The sequence below is a fragment of the Nelumbo nucifera genome, chromosome 2, assembly GCF_055504915.1.
Source record: "Nelumbo nucifera cultivar China Antique chromosome 2, China Antique-T2T, whole genome shotgun sequence".
Classification (NCBI taxonomy): domain Eukaryota; kingdom Viridiplantae; phylum Streptophyta; class Magnoliopsida; order Proteales; family Nelumbonaceae; genus Nelumbo; species Nelumbo nucifera.
The window spans coordinates 36283918-36296012 of NC_142650.1; the positions used below are offsets into that span (position 1 = coordinate 36283918).

Sequence of the window (12095 nt, forward strand, 5' to 3'; positions counted from 1 at the left end):
AAAAAAAAAACATCTAAAATCTCAGATCCTTAAACCGATATGACCAAACATATTCTGACTAATTCCATTTACAACCGCTAAAAGGGGGTAAAGTCATTATTAATTGCAATGCCAAACACATCCCTCAGACCGAAATGAGTAGAAATCGTATTTGGTATTTTGGCCCCCTCAAAATTGTGCTCACACCGTTTTCACAGAACTTTGCAGCCGTGCATTGGAAACATCTGCCATGAATAAAGTGCAAGTATGGAGATGTTCCCAATGCACGGCCGAGGGCTGTGACTGAGAACACTATGTGAGAACAATTTTGGGAGGACTAAATCCGCACTCCCATATATAACACTATTACCTAAATTATGGCGCTTCCCTGAAGCTTCAGCAGTAAATCTACACAATAAACATGAATGCTTCTATAACACTTAGGATATAAGCTTTTCGCAAAATAACCTACTAGCACGAACAGATTTTATCAAAGAAAAAATGCTAAAAATATCAACTTGTAACTCTCCATAAAGAAACAAAAACTAATATTCTTGGTAGCTTTCATCAAAAACCCAGTTGGGTGAATGGAACAAGAAGAATTTCATGAATTTCCAGAAAACGTTTATAAGTCTTTCAAATACCAACTCTCACTACACAGTGCTAACAATAAGAAACCGGGTCACTTAGAAGATACGGTATGGCTTCCCCATAGTACTCTTCAGGTACAAGCACCTCACCTGGTTTCAGTACACAAAAAACATCAGTCAGCTACCACATAAGAATTGGCACAGAAGAGCAAGGAAAGAATCGGAAAGGTAAAATGGACAATAAAGTTACTTGAGTCTTTGAGATGTAAGTCTTAGCAAACAAAAATTAGTGTTTTTTTGGTAAAAAACAAAAAAAAAAAATAGTTGAGGGTATGTTTATTTCATCATAATTTTGCCCAAATTTGATATAACTTAAATTAATAAAACCCAGCATGAAAAATATAACTTCACATTTCATCAAAAATATAACATCAAAAATTATAAAACCGATTAGAACTGATTAAACCAGTTCATCAAAAACATGACAAAAAACATTCTTTTTTGGTAAGAAATTCCGTTGCTTAAAGAGAAGTTGAAATTACATCAAATTTTTCCAGAACCTTTGTGCAATACAAGGCAAAAAACTCTTCACAAGTAAATGGGTGATCAACAGCATTTCTCTTCACAACAGCATGGAGCCATGAACAGCTATTTCCTATTCTGCTGTAAAGGGATCTTTGACACCTCTAATAATCTTGAGACATTTCTTAGACATCATACACAATCATATTTATAGGAGAAAACGTGTTCAGAATCTTCAGATGGCGGCTGTAAGTTCTTGCGCTAAAGACAAGCATCTACTTCAAAGATAACTCTCTCTACCCCCCAGCTCCCTGGCTACACTATACCCATCTAATGATCTATGAGCCAGTGCTTCCACCAGAAAACACTAAGGGGTGCAACTTGGGTGGGCTCAGAATGGGCTAATGGGCCTAACCCGAAGGCCAGACCCGAACCAGTGTAAAATGACAACTCGGTCCAAAATGAACTTGCACTACAAAATAGTACCTCTCCCCACCTGAAATTTGCCTCCCCTGGTGATTCCTAACTACCACTCTAACCCAAATAGACCCGTCAAAAAAACATGATCTAAAGCCTGAAACTTTTGATATGTAAAATACCAAGTCTAGTTTCAAGATACAAAAACCTAACGTACCAATGCACTTACTGAGCTAGCAAGAAAAAGTTGCCCAGTCATAAAAATAATCTAGGGTTGATACTTCAAATTTCACTATCAACCCACCAGATACTCAACCCTCCTGTGATCATAACCCCTAACAATAAGACTCCCCCTTAAATAACTAAGAAACAACACATAATAAATTCCCATGGGTTCAACTTGTATAGTGACTTCAGTAGTAAAACAAATGATGTTTTAAAAACCAACCTGGAGGCCGAACAGTTTTTGCCGCCAGGTCACCAGTTCAACCATCCATTTTAAAAACATGCATCTATATATCTGTGTATAAACACATCTTATCATAAATAATGTATAGTTATATTCTATATGTAATAAGTATTATTTTATATTTAATTTATATTATTTAATTCAGTTTTTAAATTTTTATATGTAAAAAATGCAAAATTACAATTTGAGGCCAATAAAAGAAAAAAAAAATTCGGGAAATGCACCTAGGGCCCCTTGGAACACAGTTCTTGAAAAGTTACCCAAAATCAAAAAAAGATCAACCAACCAGACAGCGGAGTGCAAAGTTATGCCCATGGAAGTTGGTATACATATTTAGTGTGCAACCTATAACCCACTCAACAGGTTGAATGAGTCAACCGTTCAACTGCCCAGGTCAAAGGGTTTTTAACCAGGTCAACAGTTTTTGACCAATTCCCAAGTCTTAGGAGAATCAGACCTCAAATCATGGCCAGGTGATGGTTCAATGGTTCAATCAGACAGGTCTACGGCAGGTTGAAAACAGAGTAAAACCAATATTCAGTAGTCAATAGTGCTTAGTCATAAGGTGTATCCACTCACATTTTGCCAATTCTTCTTCAACAATGACACAAGGAAGTTGACACTGAGTTGCACATTTTGGAATATTTGCTTCTCCTCCATTGAGCAGTTCCCAACAGCAACTCCCATGCAAAGAACCTTCTTTAGTTGGAACTTCACCATGGCTTTAGTTTCGTTAACTTTTGACTCCAAGCTTTCCTGGTGAGTCACCAATGTTGGGAACTTTCCTGCATCGCCAAAAGAAACAAATAAGATACCCAGCATGGAAGGTAGTTTTAAATTCTATGCAATCAAAACAGAGTGTACACTGCATCAGCCCAATCAAAATACAATATTTTCACTCAAGCTTGAGAATATTACAAATCACATGGTGGATTGTGAATGCTCAGATACAGCATGAGTTGCAACAAGGTCTCATCCCAACTTCCCCTTTATAAAGCAAAGGCTTAGCAATTAAGAAACTGCTCATAGTTATATAGCCAATCTAAAAGAACACCACACCATCAAATTGATGGTTCTAATAATTGCCCATAGTTATAGCCAATCTATAAGTGGTTGTATAAAATCTACAATTCAGATCAGTTACTGTCTTGTTGGTCATATTTTTAAATGAAAGTGTAGGTGCTTAGCCACTTTCAAAAAAAACTAATTAGAGTTCATAGAAAGTGGACCAACATCAGAATACTGTCGGTGAGCTGACTGACCAATCACATAGATAGCTGCCCAGAAAGGCTTTCATGTGAATGGCTAATTAGCCACCAATGGGCATTCAAGTCATAACAGATCTAGGAAGAGCTATAAAAGCTACTAATGCCTATAAAAAGAAACATGTATAACCATTCAAATAAAAAATTATAACTGAGACAGCTGTTATGGAACAATACCCTAACAAGTAAAACATAAAGGGTATACAGCATACTACCCACAAGGATTAACAATGGACTTCATTTCTATTCACCGTTTTTAGGGGCCCATTAATCAGGATGCTCTTATTTCACTAGATTGATAATTGGGGTCCTTCTATCGAACCATGTTCAAGAGGACCCTTCTATTGAACCAATAACAAGAGGATCCAATTATTATAACTGTATAATTGAAAGGCATTACAACATCTCTAATACCAGCAAAAGAAGAAGCCACTGAGCAGAAAATCATGAGGAATGGGTAGATTAACTTTTAAGCTAAATAATCCCGTGGTATTTGCACTATTTGGATGCAAACCAATCAAGACAACATTCATGAAATAATGATAGTGCTTTCACCATTTGTCACCACATTAAGCATGTGGTGAATCAAAAAGATCAACAATTACATGGTTCAGATGTTTAAAAAAGGAAATACTGTTTATGATCAACAATGTCTTGAGACCAAAAGTTATACACTTCTACTTGCCTGCTTTGTTGAGACCAGGGCCAAGAAGACGAGGGATCTGCTTAATGATGGCTTCAGATGCAAGAAAAGCATGGTATCTCTTTGCAAGTTTCTTGACCAATTTCTTGTTTTTGTTTAGTTTCTTAAGCCCCTCCACATCCATATATTCCAATCCAATTTTCTCTGCCTATATTCCAAAGAAGAGAAAATGTAATAAACACAAATGCCACAATACCATGCAACAATATCACACTAATAAAATCTTAAAATAAAAAAATAGAACTAATCAAAAGAAAAGAAAAGAAAAAAATTATTTTCTTTGTCAGTTCATGAACTAACAAGGCTTAGTCAATTTTCTACCAGAATTGAACTTGTAAAGGAAAACATGTTACAGGCAGACATGCATATTGATTTAGAAGGTGTGCCTCGGTGCACAAGTGAGGCACATTTTAAGGTATGCACTTCACCTAGGTCCCAGACACACCACTTTCAAACGGTGCTTTTTAAGTATCGTGGCTGAGCCTATACACCCATCAACCCCTAGCGACAAGTCCAAACAAATCCGCATTAAGATTTTCGTAATCCCTAAAAAAGATTTTATAATTTTAATTTTTTTAAAATAACTTTTATTAGGATAAATGAATGAACAACATTAGCAAACATGGACTTGTTTGGGCTTGCCTCAAGGGGCTTGGTACAAAGGCAGCTAGTAGAATTAGGAATCAAAGATGTAACATCGCATTAACTATCTGAAAAAAAAAATGCAACTGAGAAAGAATTACAGAAATTAAAAGTTTGACATGCTTGAATATGTTTTGCAAACTAATTTTATTTTATTTTTGCATTGTTCACTTTGAATATGTTTAATATGTTATGTTTATGTATTTAAATTTGAGCTACTACATTATTTAAACATTTAGTTAAAAATTAAAGTTTGATTTTTTAATTAATACTATTTTTAGTATTTTCTTTTTTCTATTTTATTGCTTCTTTGCAATTTTTATTTTTTAAATTTTTTGCCTTGATTCAAAAAGGCCCACACTTCACATTGCACCTCGAGCACAAAATGGCCTTTGTACTTTCTTTGTGCCTTGCACTTTTAAAACACTGGACATGTATGACAAGTGCAATGGGTATGTGGAACCAAAGAAAGTCAATAAGGTAATACCTATGCATCATTAAATGAACCAAAAACAACATACAATGTAACAAACAAAAGAAAACAATAGATGGAGAGGATAACTCTAAGTTGATCTTTGTAGTGTAGTTGTTGCCTATCTTACTCTAAGTTTGCTGTCCACCAGACTGCCTCTCAATTCATCCATGACAATCATATCACTTTGTCATACACAAGACATGCATCCGATATATTAATTTTGTATATAGAACTTAGACAATGTCAACATCTATGAAAATAACAAGAAACATAGATACATATACATATGATATATGTAACAACAGTGCATAGCTTTGGGATCATAAAATGAAATATATATATATATAATGATCCCAATCATCTAGGGTCTTTGGAGAGGCGGACTGGATACTGTGCCAACTTTTGGCATTTTGCACAAAGTGACAGCTCTCAAACTCAAAAACCCATGTGGCATGTTCTCACTCTTGAAAACTTGAGATTTTATGATTACACCAAGCAATGGCCCCTATATCCCAAACATGATTAAACTCTATAATCTCCTCAACAAATGATTGTTACTATACACATGTGAAGGAAAAACCCTCAATCAAATGATTGTTACAATATACAATGTGAACTTTTTTCCCGTCAGAAGTTTGATCGAGTATAAACTACCTCTTCAACATGCTGTGCATCACCAAGCATGCAGATCTTCATCTTAGGACGAGGAATATGTGGCAGCTTGACAGAACCACTGAAACGCTTGTCCTTCTGAGGGTCATAGTTCTTCAAACCAATTTGGAGTTCAATGGTCTCCACAAAGTTACGTTTTTTCTCCTTGGTATCTGACATGATACCAGAGATTGCTTCTCTCAATGCATCACTCTGAAGTTTACTGCAAAAGGAAAAAATAAAAACAAAATAGATTTAGGTTATAATGAAAACAGATTCTACTTTGCAACAGCAATTCATGCATAATGCTTAAATAGACAGTAGCCATTCACTGGGTGGCATGGAACCATATCAGATTCACATTTCACATTAGTAGCTTAATAGACTAGGATTTAAAAACTCCTTGTTGGGTATGGACAGTATATTATATTCATGGATCTTAAGCAATCATAAGGCATACCACAACCCATCCAGGAGGGGCGGAGCTAGGATTTTTTATTGAGGGGGGCCAAAACATAGAAAACATGGATGGGGGGAGCAAAAGAAAGGAAACATGGGTAAGGGGCCAAAAATATAAGTGGAACTTAAATAGATTTTATGGGAATTTTGAAGACATGGGGGGGGGGCATGGCTCCCCTCCCCACCCCCTGGCTCCGCACCTGCATCCAGGCAAAAAATAGATAGATTCGGTAAGCTTGATTTTGCACATGGACATTGAAACTGAAAACAGACATATCTAATGGACCAGGACCCAAAGCCACAGGTATTGGCTACAGGAACAGTGAACCCTGCTTTCATTCAAGATATGCAATCATTTTGGGAATTCATAGCAACCCAGATGAAAAAAGCTTGGCTGTTTGGAAAATAACATGGGCTGTTTCAAATCTTCCTCCACATGACACATTACTCCACTTTGTTCTTTACTTGCCTTTTTAATTAAAAGAACATTGATTGCAATAACTTTCACCCCAGACCTATGTTAACATGTCATGCACATGAAGATTCAAAACAGCCCACACTGTTTTTTTCCAACCAGCCAAACTTATCCTGTGGGGAACGCATCATCCCCCCATTGAAATGATAAAGGAAAACCCCTTAAAAAAACAAACAATGTAACAGAATGCAAAACAAATAAAGCATACAGGGGCCTTCAATGTTCAAAGTTTCAACAACATATGCCCTGAATTGGGTTTATCATATCATATTGGAGGTAGCTATACAGCTTTTTCAAGGCATTTTAACAAAACACAAATTTAATAGTTAAATAACATTAAAACAACCCTCGTCTTAATTTTTGAAAAAAAGAAATTTAAAAAAAATATATGATTCATTAGGTACAAAGTACTGATACACCCCTTCCATCATATCAGGCTGTATCAATACTTTGAACCTTGCATGAAACTTAAGCTTCACTTGTTTTATTGGAAACAAAGTTTCTTTTCTTTTGATAAATGAAACAAAGTTTCACTTTTGTAGTAGGTACACCTTGTTAGACCCTTAACTTCAAATTTTCATTTCTCATTGAAGAAACAGAACATGCAATTCACCTATATACTTCAAACAATGTGAAAATAGATGTGAAATAGCCATATTTTATATATAGTAGCATGACAAACTTTCATTGTAAACCCTTTCTTAGATAATGGTTAATATTACTAAGAAAATCAAATAGGCGATGATATACTAAGGGAATTAAAAACTCATAAACTTGTTACAGTAAGAACAAAGGGACCACACACGTTTCCCCCTAGTAGAAATCATTATTTTAAATGGTTAAGAAGAACCACACAAGACAAAACAAACAAATGAACAACATAAAAGCTTTGCATTGATTTCAAACCCCATCATCTAGATGTCAAAATCCACCTGATGCAAGGACAGGTAACTCACTCTTTTGCTAGAACCAAGTACAAAAAGTGGTTGCCTCTTGAAATCCCTTCATAAATTTAAGGTTGTATTTTGTGCCATATCTGTTTCTACTTGAAACGTTTTGTTTTGAATATTTTGATCAATACAAATTTGTATACAACTGTTATTTGAGGCTTTTATAGTTGAAACAGGTATTCCTTAAAAGTCGATGTGTGGGGAGGTTGCTCGTGGCAAGTGTCTAACCAATGATAAGCTGATCGCAAGAGGTTTGATTCTTCCGCCTAGTAGCAGCCCTTCTGCAACTCTGTTCCTGAGACTGCAGATCATCTTTTAGCAGGCACATTTGGTCCTACTTCTTAGTAGACGGCATTTTGGTGGTCTTAGTAAGTGAGGCAGATCTTTCAGGCAGTTGCTGCCTGCGGCTATCATCTGGGCTATCATGATGGAGATACATAGCAGAGCTTTTGAAAACAAAGTCTCCTATCCGGAAGAATTATGCTGCAATGCGGCAGCAAAGTTTCTTTCTTGGACAGGCTATAATAACATTACTGTGGATCAGTTCTTTTGTAATTAGCCTACTTCTGATCCTTTTGAATACACACATAATTGTAAGCTCACAGGAGTCTCCCAAAAAGTTTCAGGTAGAAACAACAATAGAATCAAAAACAACCTAAATAGTTACTTCAAGAAAATACATTTGAGCAGATAATAGAGCACCCCCAAAGTTTTGACATAGAAAATTGGCAATATTAACATTTGCCGTATTGAAACAGAAAAATAAAGGCCACATCTTAAGGGGAAAAAAAAAAGCTATTCCGTGTTGTGAACTAGCAAACGGGTAAAAGAAGATAGATCAAAAAAGGATAAAACCCCGAAAGAGCAATCACATAAGGAAGAACGGAATGACGAATTCCCAGCTTTTGGGGCACAAATTCACGAGCTCAAATAACAATTCTTCTGATTTTCGATGTGAACAACGAAAACACTAGCATAGAGTCAACTAAATAAATCATGTTGTTCGGTTGTTCCAACAGGAAAATGATGAAGAAGAAGTATACCTCATGGCTACTATGTATGCTTTCAGGAGTTTCCTACGAGATCACTCTCCAGTCCTGAAAGTCAAATAACGTAAATCATTAGTAAAAGATCCGATTGTCCAACCAGAATACAGATCTTTAACCTGAACCATAAACAATTTACTAGCCAGAAGAGTTTGCTAAAGGAGCTTGCAGCAAACGAGAAAGAGTAACCGAACTCACTCAAGCTAAGCGGCGGAGATCAAAACCCTAAACCAGGGTTTCTTACCAGCCGAATTTTCTAATGGGAGGAGCCGAGCAGGTCCCCCTCTCGCGGTATAAAACGCAGGGAAACCCTAGGCACGTGCTTATCACACGAGTTCTTAAATAAAACTAATATGTCATAATAACCCTAGGGGTGTCCATGAAAAATCGAAAAATTGAACCCAAAAATGCGGTTAACCGAATCAATTGGTTTTGGTTCGATATTATATATTATAAATATAAAAAACTGAAAAATCGATGAATCAAATCGGTCAAAAATTAAAACCGATGATACCGATTCGATTTGCAAAAAATTGCCCATAATTCGATTAACCGAACCATGAACACCCTACCACTCTATCCTAATTTATAATTTGTCCCCGTAACGGACTGGGCCCAACATGGCACTTTTTTGGGGGGTAAAACATTAAAACATGTCCTGGATTTTCAGAAATTGATTTAAACATATACTAAGATTTTAAAATATACATAAAAATATGTTGTGGAGGGATCTACAGGACTTAAATATACCCTCCATCAATGAGACATCACTTTTGCACTCATAAAACAATTGTAAAATCCTATTTTATACTCCTTAATATAAGATAACTTGTTTTGAAAATCTGAAACCATAGTTTCAAATTTGACACGACATCAACAAAGTAATCATAGTATTGATCTTAAATCAAATAGTTTTTAAGTCAATACATCTTCCTTGAATTACACAGTTCAAGTTCAAAATTATTAGAGAAGTAATATCTCTACATCTCAATAATAAAAAAATAATATAACAAAAAATCACAAGAAATAAGTATAAATTTGAGAACTTTAGTACCTTGTTGGATTGCCTCAATAGGTGAATTGTCTAAGTCATGTTTTTAATATACAATCAAGAACAAACAGTACATAGGAATTGTAGATCACAAAAACCTTCACCTATTGTTATTAGCCAAAGAAGAAAAGAGTGTTGGAGACAAAGGCCCAGCCTTTATGTTCAATTGATTTGGAATGGGAAGCTTGAATATTAGGTAGATCAAAGGCCCAGCCTTTTTTGTTTTTGTTTTTTTTTTCTTAATTTGAAAGGTAATCAAAGGCCCATGGTATATTTAAGTCAATTAATGAAAATCCAATATATGTTTTAAGTCTTTTACCCTTTTATGAATTAAACCATCTAGCAATATCCTCTTGAATTGAGGTGGATTTCTTCGTTGCAGCTCAGTTCTAAGCTTCTATGTGCAAAAGCCTTGGCAATTTGGCTAGCTTGTGTGTAGCTGGTTTTTGGGTGTTATCTATGCTATTGTTGGGTTGGATTTCAGTCAACCAATCTCCTATCTGAACAGCCCTGTTTTAGCTTCCTTCTCCCCTTTTATAGCCATTCGGAATGGCATCCATCATCTCATCTCCAATTGTTTAGAAGTCTCTTTTTGTTCATGTTAAGCAAGATTCAAATACTTTGGCCCATGAGTTGGCCTTGTCCTTGGCCCAGGGTGTGGGTTTGCATTTTTGGATCTGCTTTCCTCTTTGTTTTTTAATGAGATCACATTGATTACCAAAAAATCAAGGTAGAGCATAGGGTTGCCTACCAAACACAATCCAAATCAAAAAGTTTGCTTCTGAGCCAAAATATGGGAACCCTATATGTAATGCACGAGTTTTGTTAAGAAAAACTGAAATTAAAGGATACTCTCATATAATTCACATTTCAAAATTGATTTGAGCCAAGGTGATCCAAGCCCAATTCAAAACATTATTCATTGGGTTATGTTTTAGCAAGGTTTAAAGTATTAATACACCCAATACGCATGAACAGGCGTATCAAATGTTTTGATACCACAAACATCAGCTTTTTAGTTTTTTTTTTTTTCTCAAAATTGGTTAGAGGTATCTTAGGTTTGTCTACGCCCTGAAAGTACCCAAAATTCCAAACCCCTCGTATTTGTAGTGTTAGTGGCTTTTCGGTGCAATGCAATGTGCCTAGTAATCCAACTTAGTTTTTGCACGGATTGGCTTAGCCTTTTTGAGCTTTGAGTTGGGATTGGGCCCTAAACTTGTATTAGGCTTTGGGTTAAGGCTTCAAGCAGCTCGAGGAGAGTTAAAGCCCCAATCTCGGCCTGACACAACTTGAGTCCACTGAAACAAATACATATGTATGAAAGCATAGTTGCTCACGTCACCCTTGCTCTCCATTTTCCCTTCCCCCTTTCCTACTTCATCCTAAACACTTTCTCTCTCTCTCTCTCTCACACACACACACACATATTCTCCCTTCCTAGCTCTCTCATTAAGCCAAGTCACTAGGGATTTAGCCTATCTTATTAAACCACATGAGCACCTTTTCTTTCCTCCATTTTTATCCCCAAAGAAATCCCTGACATTTCTAACAAAGGAAACATTCTAGGATAGGTAACTTTCTACTACCAAAATTAGTTACAACATTGAAACAAGAAAATATAGAAGGAACAAGAGATTGGAGATTGAATTCGGCCTAGAGTGATAGATGTCATCTCTATCACTCATCATGAAACCACCGAGAGTATATGTGAGAGCAGTGTTTTATTTGTTAGAGCAAATGAATTGGAAAAATGCAAGCCTATCCCTAACCTGGAACATAATCTCAAGTCTCCACTACACTTTAAAGCTTGGTATACACCAAAGCATATAGAGTTGTAATGTGGGCTATGCATGATCCACTTTTGTGAGCTGCTTGCACTGTAGTGTGTTGTGTTGTACTGGCATGCAGGCTTGGCATGTCGTGCCAACTCAACACAAATACCCCAGGAGTGAAGTTCATCACGACTCGAGGTTCGAGCCCTAGCAAGTTGGGGTCGTGGGCCTGTCTTTTTCTTTTAACTTTTTTTTTCTATTTTTGTGCGAAGTAAAAAATGGCATAGAATTGAAGAATAAAAAATAAACAAAAAACACAAAACATTAAGAAATTAGACAACCAATTGAAAAGAAAATTCTACAAAAATTATTCCATTTGAATTTAATGTTTACAATTCATTTGATCAATTGATCATAACATTAAATTGAAAAAATACAATGGAATTTAATAAAATAATAACAAAATTGTAAATAAAAAAATTTACAATGGGATTGAAAAATCACAAATAACTTTCAAATAAAACTGAAAACCAAAGTTTACAATAATGTTAAAAATATTTGTACAACTATTGAATATTCACAAAAAATGGCTACAATATGTCATTGATATTGAAATCCCTTCATGACTT

At 35.7% G+C, this 12095-nt stretch overlaps 1 protein-coding gene across 1 annotated transcript; it reads right to left on the bottom strand.

Moving 5' to 3' along the window:
• Positions 1 to 481: 481 nt before the first annotated feature.
• On the bottom strand, positions 482 to 8952 carry LOC104612359 (large ribosomal subunit protein uL1-like). Its single transcript, XM_010279749.2, has 6 exons — positions 8842 to 8952; positions 8641 to 8694; positions 5717 to 5936; positions 3928 to 4093; positions 2557 to 2762; positions 482 to 719 (listed from the first exon to the last, which is right to left on the bottom strand). Exons 2-6 carry the CDS (start codon positions 8643 to 8645, stop codon positions 666 to 668), a joined length of 651 nt encoding a protein of 216 aa, XP_010278051.1. The 5' UTR covers positions 8646 to 8694; positions 8842 to 8952; the 3' UTR covers positions 482 to 665.
• Between the last annotated feature and the right edge of the window lie 3143 nt (positions 8953 to 12095).